This window comes from Oreochromis niloticus, linkage group LG3 (assembly GCF_001858045.2).
Source record: "Oreochromis niloticus isolate F11D_XX linkage group LG3, O_niloticus_UMD_NMBU, whole genome shotgun sequence".
Classification (NCBI taxonomy): Eukaryota; Metazoa; Chordata; class Actinopteri; order Cichliformes; family Cichlidae; genus Oreochromis; species Oreochromis niloticus.
Genome location: NC_031967.2, coordinates 7178950 through 7196974, shown reverse-complemented (window position 1 = coordinate 7196974; position 18025 = coordinate 7178950). Strand labels below are relative to the sequence as shown.

The following is an 18025-nucleotide window of genomic DNA, read 5'->3' as shown; positions in this document are numbered from 1 at the left end:
TTGTTCGTCCCATCGCACTCTGCATGATTCTACGTATATTCAGAGAGGTGCCTTGCACCTTTTCTCCCTTGAGACATTTTGTGTCTCTACTTAGGGACATGTGAGTTGAGCTGACTATATCCAATCTGCTATCTACAGCATCTGCTCACTGTGCCAGGTGGGCAGAGATCAACAATACAGGCAGGAGGCCACATCCTGCTTTTAATCCTGCTGAATCCTTCCAGTATTTTAGGCCTCTGGGTTTTTTTTTTTTATCATATTGAAATATCCAAAACACATTACTGGATGTCTTTGTCTGGATATCTCATCTCAAAAATCAGTTCTGGCTTGCTCAGCATTCTCAAGCTGATGCATATTTGGTTCTACTTTTATCAGCTTTCCTAATCCAGGAATATCATCCTATCTTTACCATGATATGAGATATGTAGTGCTGCACTAACATGTTAGGAGGTCATTTGTGAGAAGACAAGCGAGCACACGGAATACATGGATTAACGTGAATGAAAGTAATTGTGCCTCAAAGATAAACAGCATGCGTGTGTGAGTGTGTCTCTGTGTGTAAACTTCACTGAGTTTTTACCATGTAATGGTTCTGTTTCTGAAGCCTTGGGTCATTGCACTGGCATGCATTTAGAAACACATATCATCGACCTAAACATTGTTTCGAGCTCCAAGCACCCTTCATAGTATATTCCCTAATGGAAGTGGCCTCTCCCAGCAGGACAATGCTCCTTCGATAGGGCAGAACCTCTCAGGAAAGGAACATGACAAACAGACCATATTTCCAGGATCCTAATAATATAATTTAAATGAAACGTGGATTTAAACACTGAGGCATCACCCACTGGTTTTTGTACTGCAAAGTTTAAAGCCACAACTTTAGCATTTTGAACTGTGCTATTTTCTTGGCATCAGAACTAACCATAATTCAACAGGAAAGTACTTTAGGGAGCTAGATATGAAGTGGCCTTCCTAAATAAGTTGCATTTCATTGTTGAAGTAGTAAACTGAGTCAGCCCAGCTATCGCCAGGTCATGCTAACATCGAGGTCAAGCTAGCTAGTTTTGAGATTTCCCATTGTAGACAGCAGTCAGGTGTTATTGTAATGTTTTTCTACACGTGGGTCACAAATAAAAGTTTTAGATTTGTATTGTACATGTTGGTATTTAATATCGTACTTCTGCAATAGTGTATTCAGCAGCATACTGTTAGCTTAGCACCAAAAGAATCACACGTCACTTCAGTCATATCTCTGCGGGTGTTTGTGGGATGGTGGTGTTTGCATGTGTTTGTTGGCAGGAATGGCCTCTGCATCCATAACTTAAACCCAAAACGTTCCTGCTACAATGATACTGAGGGTGCGTAGGTGTTTTTAATTCAGTTATAATACGGAGCAGCAGGCACTATGGAGAGAATTCATTATGCTGTCATTAAGTGTGGCAATGGACGTTATGTGGAAATGCCCTGATATCAGCTCATTGCGCCAGTGGTATTTGGTGTTGACCAAATTTTATGCATGTGGCTAGAAATGGTAAGCATGCTAAGCATTATCTGTCTTGATAATCGGTTATAAACTGTTGTGTGCATTTGTTGGCAGTGCTGTTTAACCTTCTACAATTAAAGCTTAAAGTCCCTTTAGTTTTTTGCAGACTTAAATTGTGAACATAATCAGACAGTTTGCTCGCAGTGAAAATAACTTTGCTCTTCTTTTGAAGCAAACATCAACGAACTATCATGCAAAACCTGTGAAACACTGAAAGTGCAACGTAACTTCGCTCTAGTGAGCGAACTTTATATTACGAAAGCAACACTGAGATTGTGTTGTGATTGCAACAAACCAGAGCGTGCTGAGTAGAAATTGTCACTATTTATTTCCCTCTAACATTATTTTGCTTCTTCTTTTCATGTTGAATACTTAAGTCTTGGACACAAACTCATTGAAGTGTCAAAGATTGAATTTCAGCAGATATAATGATGACATGCATATGATATGGTAATAAATTGTTTATTAGGTTAATAAAATAAACACTTTTGCAACCTAATCTGTAAGAATGTAAAACTCTGTGCCACATTGATCTAGTGTCAATTGGATAATATGACCCTGCAAGGCTCTATGATGTGAACTGAACTGAAACCAAGCTGCTAGCAAACAGAAAAACAAGGCTTTTTGATATTTTCTGAGACCTTGCAGTTTGTTGGTCCGTGTGGTTCTTGCAGTTGTTCACAACACAAATTTCTATAATAAAGTCAACTTAATGTGAATTAACTTCAGTATGACCTTTATTCAATCAACTTACAGTTTTAATGATCTAATAACTAAAATTAGACATCAAGGTAACTGTAAAACTTAATTTTCCTGAAAGAAAACTTTTATAATGGAAGTGACACTTCAGAGTAAAGCTAACAATTAAGAGAAATTTCTAAAAAAAAAAAAAAAAAAGTTGACTCGCGTGGAATTTAAGTTAAAACAATCCAAACTTGTAATTTGAACACATTTAAATGATTTAAGTGTATCTAAGTTAAATCTGATTTGCTGATCTGACTTGGCAACTGAACTTTTTTAAAAAAGTAATTAAATCATGCGTTGCCAATAGAAATTGTTTAAATAAGTTGTATAAAAAATTTACAGTGGGGTCCCCAACTAAAATAGCAGGAGGTCCACTACCTCCATCATCCAATCAATCTGGGATCTGAACATTTCAAATGAACAAACAAAAATATTTTCATTCATTTTTATATAACAGTTAATTAACGATACAGATTTTTGTCTTGTAACTACTGATCAATTATTCATCATTCATCTGCTGAACAGAAAAGTGTAATCCATTTCAAGTACCAATATTAAACAAAAAACAATTTAACAATAAAATTATGCAATAATCTTTAGATCTGTTGCATTTAAACCAACATTAAGGTGTCCTGATCCATGCTCAATCATCCAGGAAAGTAAATCCCGAAAGGTTGATTCTGTTTATCTGGATGTGGCGTTTTCATTGGGAGAAACATTTCATCACTCATCCAAGTGACTTCTAAAGAAATATGTGTAAAGGGAAAGACCATCTCTAAATTAAGGGAGCGTAATTGTACATCTTTTATCATTTTACAGCGGTGTTATTGCAGCCATTCCTCAACTCTCTGTGAATGGTACTCACGGCCACTGGACATGTTGCATATTAATGATCAAGAAACTGACCTCATAGCCCATTGTTCATTCAGTGATTGTGCAAATGTACTGTTTATAAGGTTTGTTCCAGGTTTCCCCAACAATCTGTGTGATTGGAAGAGCAAAGCTTTTTGTCAGTGTTTTGATTGGTCAGTAAGTTCAGAATGCACTAATTAAATGGCAACCCAATTCCATTAGGACAATTAAAAAAATGTCTTACTACTGACTTAACTCCTAAGTTTCTCCTAAGTGACTAGATTTTTTTACAAAAAGTAAATTTTGCTCAGTGGACTTTGAGAATCAGAATAGAAGCCTGTTGAATTGGGCTCTCACATGGACTGTCACTAAACTTTCCTCTAGAAAATGATTAATAATGTTGAGCAAATCAGGAGAGAAGGTGAGGGGTAATTTTGCACTAAACCAAACAAAATTCCATCTGATAACCAGCAGACACCTGGATGAAGGACAAGAGAAACGATAATATGTGACATATTTAAAGCACAACCACAGAACTCCGAGTTACCTCGCGTCTACATACTGACTTCACCTGCGTGCTTGTTTAAAAGGTACACCAACGGGAAAAAACACATCACACAGTATCTCGGCTTGCGTAGCACTTTTTGGAAGTCAAACTTTTGGAAGAAACAGGTAAACTCTATTATAATTTAACAATATTCACTTAAAAATGTCAGCCATAATACAACTTTATTTGTGTATTATTTTAGTCACTGTCGCTGGGGATTTTATACAGTGTAATACACGAAGGTGAACGCAACTATTTGAAATATGTTTAAAGATTAGAGGGTGGATGTGTGAAGAATTCCAGCCACAGATTATAGACTGTTGGAAAATTGAAGTCTGAGGTACTATATATTTGTATAGCCCCCTGATAGCACCTTTAATAAACTGTTTAATATTAATGTCTTAATGTCTTATATGATTGAATACTCATTTTGCTATATGGACATTAGTGTCAGGAATAACTAGGAATGGGATTTGATAAGTTTTCATGATGCTGCTGTGTGGTAGGCAATGGACCCAAAATGTAGAGCTCCGGAGGCGAGGCGTAACTCAGGAAGGCAGCTTTATTGCTGTACTCTAACAAGCCTGAGTTGTACAAAATGCTAAACTAAACTATGACTCAGATTACAAAGGAAGACGGAACACAAGGCCAAGAGAGCACACAGCGATGAGGGAAAGAATGACGACGATGTGACAAAGAACAGAGGGAAACAGAGGACTTAAATACACACACGAGGTAATTAGGGAGGTGAAAGACAGCTGGAGAAAACAAGGCACAACAGAAAAGAACTGACAAGACACAGGAAGCAAAAGTGAACGCACATGAGACGAACGACTGTCAACAGAAAACTAACACTCAGACATATAAACTTGGCAAAGACAAGCGAAGAATCAACAGAAACATGACCAGCTACAGAAACTGGGCACAGCGGGACCAGACAGACACAGAGATACGACTGGGAAACTGCCCCGGATGACACTGAGAACAAACGATTAAAATCACTATCAGAAAATTGTAAGACTTCAAACATAAATTGTTACAAAAACCAAAGATAAGCAAGAGTACAAAACTAAAGATACTCCTAACTCAGAATAAGGATTTGCCCCTCCAAACAGTGAGTCAAATATCCAAGACCATGACATAAGAATTTAGCGATTCTAAATCCATTGTCGATTCTCTTATAACAATTTTCACTGGGTTCTCATTGGCTCTGCTTTGAGAGTCACCACCATCGCTAAGATGACATTTCCTTAATACAAATTCATTGCATGCTGTGTGGTCAAATGTTTGTGAATGTTGGTAGTTACCACCCTCCCACCCCTCCCCACCCTTGTTAGAATGCGTTCATGTTACTCTGTAAAATGACCTGAACAGTGGCGTATCCAGCGGGGTGGCCTGGGGGGGCACAGGCCACCCCCCCAACCAGACTGGCCACCCCAGGTGCCACCCCGAAGCTAAAACAATAAAATTCAATGAAATGTCAAATGTACGATTATGTTTTCACAGTGAAGCTCAGATATGTGAGTGCAAGTGAATGCAGCATCGGCTTCTGCACTATGAGCATCACGTTAGCAAAAGTAGGAGAGCCAAGCACGAAAGAGGCACCGCAGAAAACAATTTTGCGGAGAAAGATTAACAGGTTAAGATAGCTGGACTGGCCATCGAGCATACCAGGCAAATGCCCGGTGTGCTGATGACTTATTTATTTATTTTTTTTGTAACGGCATGAACAATGAGAAGTGGTGGATTCGCCAGATGCTGGCTGATGTGTAAAAATAAGTCAGTTGTTTGGTGGTGGCTATGGCGGAGCTTCCACAGAGGCCAGCAGGTGGATGAGGGAAAGGGGAGGCAGAAGGAGAGACCCGAGGCTGTTAGGATGCCTGGGTCGTTGACCCAGAGGTTTTGAGTTCATTATATTATTTATCATTTCTAGTCTTTGGTTTCTTTGTTAGAGTTCTGTCTTTTGGTTTATGTCTCTGTGTTATCCTTAGTTGCTGTCTCCCCTGTCTGCTATATCCCCGTGTCCAGTCAGTGTCTGTGTCTGCCCTGGTCCCACGTCTCTGTTCCCTCTGTTGCAGTGCCTGCCTGTGAGTCTGTGTCTTTAAGTTCAGTCTGTGTTATGTTTCCTGTTTTACTTTGGAGGTGCGTGTCTTATGTTAATGTGTCTGGTTTTGCTTCCCCTGTTTCGTTAGGCCTGATTTGCCCCAGCTGTGTTTCCCTCCTGTTGCCCATTCCCTGATTGCTCCCTCTATGTATTTAAGCCCTGTGTTTCAGTTTGTCGTTGTCGTGATCTACTGTTCATTTTGCTGTGTGTTCTGTCTGTATAAGTTTACGTTGGAGTCTTAGTTTTGTTACTTTTTGGAGTTCAGCATTAAAGCTGTATTTAAGTTCACCTTTTGTCTCTGACTGTCTGCACTTTGGGTCCTATTCCTGCCTGCACACAGCCGTCACATAACAGAGGCAGCCGCCAGTCCGAGTGTCAGGTGAACTGAACTTCAGGTAAGAAGTTATGACCTGCAGTCTATCTGGGTCAGATATAAACCAAGTTTAGGTGGAGTTTATTTTCCTTGTGCTGACTTTTTACAGTGAGTTACAATAACTCGTACTGCGTACTAGCTAGCATGACGGAGTTTCTATACAGCTGGGCGGGTGCTATGATGTTACTGATAGTGAACTTTATTTTATTCATAAGGTTAGTTAGTAGAGTTGCCAACGGCTCCTTAAAATGAATGGTCCCTCATTCAGAGAAAATATTACATGTTTCGTATTGAGCTGAGAAGAGACGCAGTTTGTCCTGTACTTTAGCTATAAGGAAAAAAAGACACAAAGCTGGAGTTATTCTGTCTTTGCTGCACAGCTGCCTCTTCTTCTCTCATTCTCTCCCCCCTCCCTCTCCTGTTGCTACTTCAATCATGAAACTGATCAATGATCAGCTGATCGGCTTTTCTCTCTTGTTTGTTTATTGCCCACTTTGCGCCAGAAAGAGGAAACCAGCAGAGGGCGCGCTAAACAACAGCAGCACATGTAAGCTTGATCAGCTGTTGTTAGAATTTTATTTAATATTAATTTCGAGTATCAGCTGATGTTTGCTGGAGCCACAGCTGTAAAGCTGCTGGTCATGATATCGGTTTGGATATGTGGTGAGAGGGAAACATGAAGATGAAACCAGGAGATGTCCTTACTGAATCATCAGAGCTGAACAGGTGATGGAGAAACAGGTTTACCTTTTAGGTGACATGAATGAGTTGAAGTTATGAACCGTTTCTGAGAGACAAATGACACCAGGGGCACAAAGAAATACTTTTTCTTATTCTCATTAAAAATATCTAGCTTTTATTAAATAATTATCTGAATCTTGCGAACAAAGTTTTTATTCTAAAATGTATAGAAATCATACATATACCAACAAGACAGTGTACAATCTACAACCTGTACATACTTATAGTTATAGAATATTCATAACATACTTCATACCGTGTACATTATAACATACCATAATAGACCCATTTCTGTAATATACTTACATATCTATATTATTGCTAATATATATTGTAATATATCTATATCATGGCTAAAGCACTTCTGGATGGATACAAACTGCATTTCGTTGCCCTGTACCTGTGACATGTGCAAAAAGTTGAATTCTATTCTATTCTACATCACTGTCACAACAGCGTTTGTTTTCATTCAAAGGCTTTATGGCTTTAATACCTGGTGGGCCGGTCTCTAGTCAAAATGCCCATTTTTTTTTTTGTCCCAGTCCAGCTCTGCAGGTTAATACTGGCAGTGTCACCATGCCAGCTGACTGTATTTCTTCATCAGCCAGTGTTGTTCTTTATACATCAATATTACCAAAGTTTACCATAAGGCAGCATATAAAGTATTTACTTGCTTTCAGGTTTCATTCAGATGTTAGTCTTTTAATTTGTTTCCCCACTTTATTCCTGTTTCAAAATCAAACACCAGTTTGTAAGAAGATTATCTTCTTTTTTTTAATAGGCAGATAAAGTTTTGCATTGGCTAATCTGCCAATTGTATGTTAAAAATGTTCGTATTTTAATATTCAAACATGTTTTTGCCGAAAACATATGTGCACTATATGTCAGTAAAAAAAATACTATGCAAATATTGCTGTCCTTGAATGCTGAGTAAACACTGACAAAGCACTGATTGTATCTCTTGTACTTTATCAGCACAGTATCTAAAAGCTTTGCACCGTAGTGGTTAAAATCTCATTCTAATAGGAGTTAAAAGCGTTTTCGGTTATTAGGTTTATAGGGTCATTGAATTATGGTTAAGGTCGGTAGAATTTTTTTTAAGATTATCTGCCAATTACATCTGCCACCCTTCTCCAAATCTGTGCCCCTACCTGGCCCCCCCAACAAACATTTTCTAGACACGCCACTGGACCTGAAACGCACTCATAATGACCATTTAACAATATAAATCTGTAGGCTACAGCCCTATACATCAACACAAATGACTGCCCTAATTAGGACACACATATGATCTTTCTTTTAGTATTTAGATATGAATACAAAGCTCAAAACACAAAGCAACGATAAAACACAGCATAAAGACGCAACGATCACCACAGTGATTCTACTCTAGAAACATGAACGAGTAGAAACAGAGGCGGCAGCAAAATTCAAGCTGTGGTTTCTGGGCTGGGATCTGCATTTACTCTGGGTTCTTGGCTAGCCTAGCATTAGCATACTGTCTGTGCATGTTAGCTGAACTTGTGTTAGCAGCATAACGCAGCTGTTTCTCTCCTGCATGCAGTTTCCACTTTACCATTACACTTTCATCCTTTTTTGCAATAAAAACAAAAGTAATGTATATATCCACGCTGCAGACTCTGTCACTACTTTCCTCCTAAGTACACAAACTGAAATCTGATTGTAGCACAAATAAAAGGGGATACAATATGTCGGATCAGCAGACATGCAGGCTTACAGTTCCAAGGAACTGGACTACTGCAAACCTGGTCTTGATTCCCATCCCTTGATGTAACACATCTCAAACTACTTGCAGGAACTTTTTCTGTACCGCTGTAATCTAATGCATTACTGAACTAATCACAGGTACCTAATAATGTGTTACTTGTTTCTGATGAAGTTAGAAAATGGAAGAACTTCTGAGTAGGAAATTGCATTGATCTATCTATCTTTTTTTTTTTTTTTTTTTTTTCATACACTGTTTTCTTTTCCCTTGGAAAGATCCCAACAGCCCCAAACCCAGAGACTCTGATCTGTAACATGATGAGTGGCTTCAGAGCCTGTCACTGACACGTCTGTCTGTTTGTTTCTTCAGCCATGGAAAAGTCAGAAAGCTGAATAATAGGCAAAATATTTGAAAGTATCTTATGTGAGTGCAGGGATGAACAGAATAAGTATAAGTAAGTATGAAAGTCCTGAGTAAAAGAATTGCTTCAGAATTAGTATAATAATATGACCTCTACTGGCTTATGATGACTCTGCCAAAGTAAAGGACTCTAAAGCTTCCACCACGGTCTCCTGCAGAGTTCTTCTTGTACTGACGAACCTGGATGCACCAAAAATAGCATAATACTAGTAAATTGCTAAAGTAGCAAACTCATTTCTACCAAATGGTTTTAATTCAGCCACACTGGAGGGCTTTTGAGCATGAACAGCCTATTTAAGGACATGTCAAAGTTTCAAGTACTCGCCCTAGTTAGTTTCTGAACATTTGCTTATACATTTGAATGTGGGGTTCAAACAAAAACCAGTCTGAATCTTAGGCACTTCACCACTGACTCAGTGAAAGCTAACAGGTTATAAGTTACTGAGGTCACAAGTCTGATTCTTTGTTTCTATTCTTCCAGGAAATGTCCGGTCTTTCCATCCCTCTGTTTCTGACAGTGCTCTGGTTCCTGCTTCTCAGGCCCCCTCCATGTAGCAGCAGCAACATTCTGGTAGTCCCTGTCAATGGTAGCCACTGGATAAACATGAAAATTATCCTTGAACAGTTACACTCCAGGGGCCACAATATCACAGTTCTGCGTTCTGCAAAGAGCTGGTACATCCCTAATAACTCTTCCATTTATACTTCTATTAATATAACCATGCTGGAGGATGAGTCAGACATTAACTACTACAACAAAATGATACAAGATGTTATGGAATGTCGCACTCATCCTACATTTATACGCACGTTCTGCCAACAGTACTTGATCACATCCATGTTAGATCAGGGTCACAAGATCTTGGCCAGATCAGTTGCTACAATAATAGAAGACACAAGATTTATTCAGAAGCTACAGGATACCAAGTTTGACTTAATGTTAACTGACCCTGGTCTGACAATAGGGGTACTTCTTGCAACTTACCTCAAGCTGCCTATGGTTTTTAATGTGCGCTGGATTAATACTGGAGAAGGTCATTTCACCATAGCTCCCTCTCCTATCTCATATGTCCCTGTGCCAGGAAGTGAGCTCCATGATCAGATGGACTTTCTGGAAAGAATCAAAAATATGCTGCATTATCTTTATAGTGTCATTGAACAGCACTTGATCATAAATCCTGCCTACTCAGACCTGCTCCAACGACACTTCCCTCCTGGTACTGACTTGCTGTCTTTACAGCGTAGAGCTGATATCTGGCTGTTCAGGGCAGATTTTGTCTTTGAGTTCCCTCGGCCCACAATGCCTAATGTAGTATATGTAGGGGGCTTCCACTGCAAAAAGGCCCAACCCCTCCCCGCTGAGCTGGAAGCATTCATGCAGAGCTCCGGAGAACACGGAGTGGTTGTCATGTCTCTGGGGACGTTGATATCAGTCTTACCTCGGAAGGTCACAGAGGCCATTGCTGCTGCTTTTGCTGAGCTCCCTCAGAAGGTGATTTGGCGTTTTGTGGGTGAAAAACCTTCATCTCTTGGAAACAACACCCTGCTGTTGGAGTGGCTACCTCAGAATGACCTCCTGGGACACCCCAAGACCCGTGCCTTTGTGGCCCATGGAGGCACCAATGGCATGTATGAAGCCATCTACCACAGTGTTCCTGTTGTGGGCCTCCCACTCCTCTTTGACCAGTTTGACAACTTACTCCGCCTGAAGGTCCGTGGTGCAGCTCAGGTTGTAGAGGCTTACTCACTGACCAAAGAAGACTTCCTGGGCGCTCTCAAGGATGTTCTTGAGAATCCCTCTTTCCACACTAACATGCAGCATCTGTCCCAGCTACACCGTGACAAGCCAGTGACTCCAATGGACACTGCCATCTTTTGGATTGAATATGTCATCAGGAACAAAGGAGCACCTCACCTACAGTCAGCAGGTTTTCATCTGCCTTGGTATTCCTATTTCTGCCTGGATGTGGCTGCTTTAACAATAGCTATAACTGGAATTTTCATCTGGGCTTTGGTCTTTGTCTGTAGGCTCCTCTGCTGCCAGAAGTCAAAGAGAAAAATGAAACCAGAGTAAATGACCCAAACATGATGCAGTCTTTGCAAAGTTTAGTTTAACAGAGTCAATGTCACATGATTAGTCTTTACAATAATTTCTCCCTTAATTTTTTGCTCTAAAGAAGATGTAAATTGTTGCAATTAGAACTGCATTTGCTAGAGATTTAGAAAAAGTTACCCCAAAAGAGATTTGTCATTCAGGGGGAATAGTTTTACTTCATATAGGCATCATATAGTACAACATGGTTTTTGATATGATATCAAAGGTCAGGAAATTTGTGTTAGGTTCATTATTTGTTTGTTGTAATAATGCTTCTTGGTTGATTGTCAGAGAAGATTCAACCCATAAGCTCAACTCTGCTGCTAAACCTACAAATGCATTAAGGGGAAATAAACAGCCTTTCCAACACATACGATATATTGGCAGAAAGCATTGTTACGACAATGAAATAATTGACTAAACACAAATTTCTTTACTTTTTGTGCTAACTTTATTACAATTAGCTACAAATGTGCTTTAACTGTCTGAAAGAAGCTGTTTGAGCTCCCTTTCACTCCCTTTAGGCCAAATTCATTCTGATTGGCTGCCCCTCATAAACAGTACGTTTGAACAATAAATGGGAGGGAGGAAGTTTTTGGCTCATTGGAATTAAGTGCACATGCTGTCCTGATTATTTGATGGGTTGGCCATGTTTAAAATGACCAGCCAGCACTGACTACAAGGAAACCAAATGAAATGAACTCTTTTCAAGCTTGAAGCTTTTTTGAGCTTTTTGACATAGTTTTAAGCTGAGGTTTAGAGGATGGGTGTGAGCATGTTACTTGTGGCATAAACTGCAGTTGGTGTGAAGGAAGGAAGGAAGGGATCTTTTGGCTTGTTGGCATTACGTGCACACACTGACCTGATTCTTTTAAGGGTTAGCCGTGTTTAATATGACCAGCCTGAGAGTCACTGAGTACAATGAAAGCAAACGAGATGAACTCCTTTCAAGCTTTAAGCTTTTTTGAAAAAGAGCTTTTTGACATAGTTTTAGGCTGAAGTTTAGAGGACTGCAAACTGCAGTGTATGTGAGAGTTTTACATGTGGCCGCAGTTGGTGTGAAATTCATACTCTCTCTTTGAGTCACATCTCAGACAAATGCAGACACACAGGCAGGGTTTTGGATTCAGTATGAGTTACGCCAGTGGATCCCAAAGTGTGGGGCCTAGAGCTATTGCAGGGGGGGCGCGGCATGAAAAGGGGGAAAAAAAACAAAAACAACGCTTGGACACTGCTAGCACGGGGCGCCCACACAAACGCAAAGCAGGAGATGAAGCATCGCTGAATATGTTTCCAAACCAACTTCATTCTAAGCCAAAGACTAGAAAATATGGTGAAGCATATCTTCCCTTTGGCTTCACCTGCACAAGTGCTGAGGTAGGTCTCCCTGCAGAATTAGTTTTCCCTGGATCGGGAGCAGCGCTGGGCTGTTCAAATCACGGACAAACAGTATCCCACAGTTGTTTATGTTTTTGAACCCATTTTGTAGAGGGTTTTTTTTTTTTTTGAAAAATGTATTGATAGCAATGTTGAACATTATTACACAGGAAAAAAAACAACTACATGTAAAATAATTACACCGTGATGCCTCTGCCTTTCTAAATGCAGGGACAGTAATGGCCTGTATATGTAAGCGTGTAAAACCTGCAGAGTCAGATTAACAGTATTTTGTCTCTATCTGCCATTCTGCAATTCATCTCATGTAAACAATAACGTGGCGCACAGCGTGACGTGAAAAAGGCACATACCTTTGACATTGCGTGACAAACTCTGTATTCCTTGTCCACACGTAAACGCAAAAAAAAGGAGTTTTAAAAAATCTCCGTTCTCGGTGATTCGATACGCCGTTTACATGTGCCCGAAACAGCTGCGCGTTCAAAAATACCCGTGTAGGTGCAGACGGAGCGTAAAAGAGTTGGTAGTTTATTTTCTTACTACCTGTAATTTATTGCAGATTATTTGTATTTGCTTAATTGTTTAATAAATGTTTGAGGTGTGAAATAAACCGCAATGGAGCAAAATATGGGTGGTGTGGTTGAAAGATGTGTTTGTGCGTGTGTGTGCGCGCGTGCACGCGCGGGGGTGGGGGGCGCGAACATTTTTCTTGTTAAACAAGGGGGGCCCAGCAAAAAAGTTTGGGAACCACTGAGTTACGCTATGATTATGTTGAAAAACGCAAGCAACTTATATTAACAGTCAAAATGCTACACTTATTTTATATGTAAACAGACTGTAGTATAGTACTTGTAGCATTGTTTTTTTTTCAGTGAGACCAATGTATCAATGTCTGTTTAGTTGTTTCTTTGAGATGCTAAATTTGGAAATACCCTCAGACCAAGTCAGGAAGAGACACCGCTCGATAGAGGAGAACATGTTCCAACGTATGCTGTTAAACTGTTCTGCAACACTGTGGGCCTCTACTGTACTTATACCAATCAAGGGAGAAATAAAAAGCTAAATTGTTTAAAGTGGCATTTCTTTATGCTCCCTGAAATAGAAATAAAGTCTATTTCAATAAAATGATTTTTTCCCTGTAAAATTAAGAATGGAGTCATTTTGTCTTTACACATATTTGTCCTTTAGCATGTGTAACTAGCTTCATTTATAATTTTGTGTTGTTCTGTCGTGTTAATCAGCCTCACTTCAAATGTTACATTTTAAAACAGCCTATTTTTCCCATAAAAGAGATACCCAGGCCAAGGTATTCTCTTACAACTAGCTAGTCCTGCTTACAATCATGGATAAACTTTATGAAATTTATGCAAATACAAGACTTAAAAGAAGTGTTTTTTTTTTTTTTAACTTTGTATTGGGGTCCTAATAACCCAGTGATTCAGACTGTCAGTGATTAATGTAGCAAAGTCATGTGGCAGTTGTAAACAAACTGGTTCTTATATAGTTATGTTCTACTCTACTTCACCACTCAAACCAATTTATACAACATTCACCCATTCAAACACATTCATACAGTGACTAAGTGATCTATCTGACATTCACATGCTGATCACCACATCAGGAGCAACCTGGTATACGTATCTTGCCCAGAGATACTCTATTAGTCGGAAGATCAGTGGCTTGTCTTTTCCAGCCCTAATGTCCAAGTATTCTCAGGCAAGCTACTGAGCAAACAATCTCCCCTAATGCATGCAGTGGAGTGTAAGTGTATACGTGATAAAAATACCTGAAAACCAAAGATTAAAACACAATATTAATGGGTGTGTGTGTTCTTCAACCCTGTGGGGACCAAAATCCAGGTCCCCACGGGGTTGAAGGCTTTTCTCACACTCAAAATGTGGTTTTAGTGTCAGGGTTACAATTGGGTTATGGTTAGGTTTAGTATAAGAGTTAGGGTTAAGCATTCATTTTTGATGGTTAGGGTAAGCAGCTAGGGAAAGCATTATGTCAATGAGATGTCCCCACGAGGATAGCAACACCAGACTGTGTGTGTGCATATGTGTGTGTGAATAGGTGAATGTGAAGTTGTATCAAAAAGCGCTCTGAGTGCTCTGATTGGCAGAAATACACAGCCTACCAGGGCTTATAGAGGACTATTTAGAGTGACTTCTTCTGACTTACAATCTGTACAGTACACAGCTCCCATCTGTCTTCATGGCCAGTCACATGTACAAAGAAATATAAAGATCTTTATATGGAGCTCTGGAGAACCTATGATGGCAGTAAGGTCTCAGGGTACTTTCTAATTTATTAATAACAACCTTGTGTTATCTAATGAATCAAAGTTTTGTGACATTTAAAAGAAACAAAAGTGAGTGATTAGGCTCCCCTCCCTCTGAACCCATGTGGTAAAAATACCAAGTAATACCTATTGTTTCAATACGCCCATTCTTCAGTCAAACAATTTCAATTGTGTACTTTTTTTTTTTTTCGGTCTGCACTGTATGAAAAAAGTTCCCCGGAGCTAAAGTGTACAACATTTACTGACTACAAATGATTAATTATATAAGTTGGGGAAGAAGCTTTTTCTTCTTTTACCTTGCAGTAAATTTTACCACAGTATTGTGCCTGGTTTGGTCGGCTTGTCTATCTGCACCTTTTTTGGTGTGGTTTCAACCTTCTCTCTCTAATCTACACAGAATGCACAAACCTACGCACACTAACTGTTTTGGCTATATTTGTGATAACATTTCTCTTCACTCTAACTTTCTCTTCCTATTTCTATTCCAGCCCTATAGTAATTCCAGTATTAGACATCACATCAAGTCTTGACACTTAATTTACCCTTTAAAAGGGAGTCCAAAAATGAGAGCTTAGATATCGTCTCTAGTTTAAAATGTTCTGGCCCTCACAACAATAGCAGAAGTAAGCACACACACACAGCTATATTTTCATGTCTTTAGAGGACATTATGTTGGCTTTCATTCATTTCCTGAAGACTTAGATAAACACTGACCTCAACCAGAACTCCCTTAACTGACCAGTTATCAATTATCTAAAATCCCCCTAAACTAATCTAAAACCACAACACGTGGTGCTTTGATAAGAGAAGAGTTTAACTCTTTTAAGGCATGAAGAAGAACTGTAGCTAATGAAAACAATTCCACATGACATACCTAATAGTTCGTTCAGTGTTGTTTAACAGCATGTTTAGAGATATCACAGCATATGGGTTAACATGACTGACGGATTGTAACTGGAGACCAGCTACAATCTAAAGAATTCTTTGAGAATTCACATCAGCGATCCCTGCACTCACGGTGCCTGTCCATGCCTAATCATTGTGGCTGCTGTAGAAGCAAGAAAGACAGAGGCTCAGAAAAAGAGAGGCTTGTTTTTGTTCTGGGACAGAAAGGCGTTCTCCTGCCTCAGGATGTTGCCTTTAAAGCTGAAGAAGTGGGTTTCCTGTGGAGGAAACGATCACAGAATAGACAAGGCTTGGTCGAGGCAACGTGTTCCCAACATTGCTTGAGCACAGGTCACCCGGCTGCAGACTGGGCTGCACACTATTTGTGGAATAAAGTCAGTCTCAAAGCTCTGAGGGGTGAGTAAGAAGGATTTAAGCTTTTTTATGGTTTCATTCCTCATGCACTTAAAAACTCATGGCATCTGTTTTGCAGGTTTTCATTTCCACCAATGGATCTGGGATGCTCTGAAGCCTTGTTGAGTGACAGCATGAAAAATGAGGGTGAATTTTTCCAGAGCAGAGTGGCTTTATGAATCTTGCAGAGTGGACACGTGTGATTAGGAAGAATGCACCTGAGAACAGAGTCTTCTTTTCTTCCTCTCTGCCTTGAGTGAATGAATGGGCTTTCCTACATTAACTCACCGTTCTGTGAGTGTGAACCAGCGTCTGATTGAGATCACCTCAAGTTTCCCATGTGACGTGTTTTACCCACAGAGACATGTCCAACGATACCTGCAACCTCCCCTTGGACACGGACATATTTGGCCTGACCTTTATTTATGGCCTCATCTTCACTCTGGGTCTCCCCAGCAACCTGCTGTCTCTTTGGGGATTGTACCACCTGGGGCGCTCAGGTGGTGGAGGATGTCAGCTGGTCTACATCCTCAACCTGCTGCTGTCAGACCTCCTCCAACTGCTCACACTGCCCTTATGGATTCTTTACCTCCAGGGTCCACACCAATGGCCCTACGGCCAGCTAACCTGTGAGCTAGTTGGCTACGTGTTTTACGTGAACGTCTATGCAAGTGTCATGTTCCTGTGTCTGATAGCTACAGACCGCTGCCTGGCTATTGTGTACCCATTCAGCAGCCGCAGGGTGCGAACAGTCAGAGTAGCAGCAGTGTCAGGTGTAGCGGTGTGGATCCTAACCTTCCTGTTCTGTCTGAGTGGGCTGCTGCCATCTGTGTTCAACTCTGACAGACTGCTGTGCTTGGAGCAGTACCCCGTCAGCCCCCGATATGCTCAATTTAAGATCGCCACTGTGGTTCTAGGCTTCCTGTTGCCATGTACCATCCTAGGGTGAGTTAATGCCAAAATCTACATACGCACATATGTTTCTGACTCAGTGTTTTCTAGAAAAATTGGATATTTCCCTGTTCTTTTAGAACATTTTGTGTAATAGATAAACAGGCTGGTTTCTGATCTCCAAATCTGTTTCCTCCCTCAGCTACACCTCAGCCCACATTGGGGTGACACTCAGGCAATCTCCATCCCTCTCCGCCCATGAACGGCACAAAATCGTAGGAATTCTTGTCGTGATTACTGTCAACTTCATTGTTGTCTTTGGACCCTACCACCTGGTAGGCGGATACAGGTTTGTATCCTTGCTGCTGACTGATGAGCCATGTGAACTGGAGCATTCACTTTTCCTCATCTATCGCCTGTGCTATGGTTTGACCAGTCTCAACACTTTGCTGGATCCCCTCTTCTACATCTTCCTCTGCCCTGATGCTCGGCTAGAGCTGCAAAGGTCCCTGCCCTGTTTGGGAAGAGGGCAAAACCCAAGCAAAAGCATGACTCTTAGTACCAGAGCTCACCTAGACACCAAGAGGGTGAGTGAAAATAGACAGAGTAACCTTCTAGCAATATAGTTTGGACTTGACCACAATCAAAGCAATTGCACCACCCAGTGGGAAGACATATGTTGAGTTTATGTCCTCTCAGTGAATGCATATTTATGCCTCACAGTGTTTCTACCTTTTCATCTAAAGAATTATTTGGGCATTCACAGTTCCTCATCTAGATACTGCTTAAAGGTAGGAGAGGAAAAAAAATATACTTTTGTGCAAACAGTGACTTCTGCTTACATGTAACTCAGCTGAAATATGGAAATTCACAGTTTCATATTTGTCAAAACTGCACATCCATAACTACTGTGAGTTCATGAAGCGATTGTTTTCTACTGCTCGGTTTACGATCATTAAAAACTGCATTTAATCACACGTGTGCTGTCGGTAA

General features: G+C 40.3%; 1 protein-coding gene and 1 pseudogene across 1 annotated transcript; both read left to right on the top strand.

Moving 5' to 3' along the window:
* The first annotated feature begins 3664 nt into the window (after window positions 1–3664).
* On the top strand, window positions 3665–11784 carry LOC100691654 (UDP-glucuronosyltransferase 2C1 pseudogene; annotated as a pseudogene).
* si:dkey-165a24.9 (probable G-protein coupled receptor 132) lies at window positions 5892–18004 on the top strand. Its single transcript, XM_005455232.4, has 4 exons — window positions 5892–6185; window positions 15952–16144; window positions 16221–17086; window positions 17235–18004. The coding sequence occupies exons 3-4, from the start codon at window positions 16506–16508 to the stop codon at window positions 17656–17658; spliced, it is 1005 nt and encodes a 334-aa protein (XP_005455289.1). The 5' UTR covers window positions 5892–6185; window positions 15952–16144; window positions 16221–16505; the 3' UTR covers window positions 17659–18004.
* Window positions 18005–18025: the final 21 nt, after the last annotated feature.

What these genes read in the sequence shown, in the direction of transcription:
- si:dkey-165a24.9 (XM_005455232.4), top strand. Translation starts at nt 16,506, where the DNA reads ATGTCCAACGATACCTGCAACCTCCCCTTGGACACGGACATATTTGGC. An exon ending in TTGCCATGTACCATCCTAGG is followed by an intron (nt 17,087 to 17,234) that starts GTGAGTTAATGC and finishes TTCCTCCCTCAG; the next exon opens with CTACACCTCAGCCCACATTG.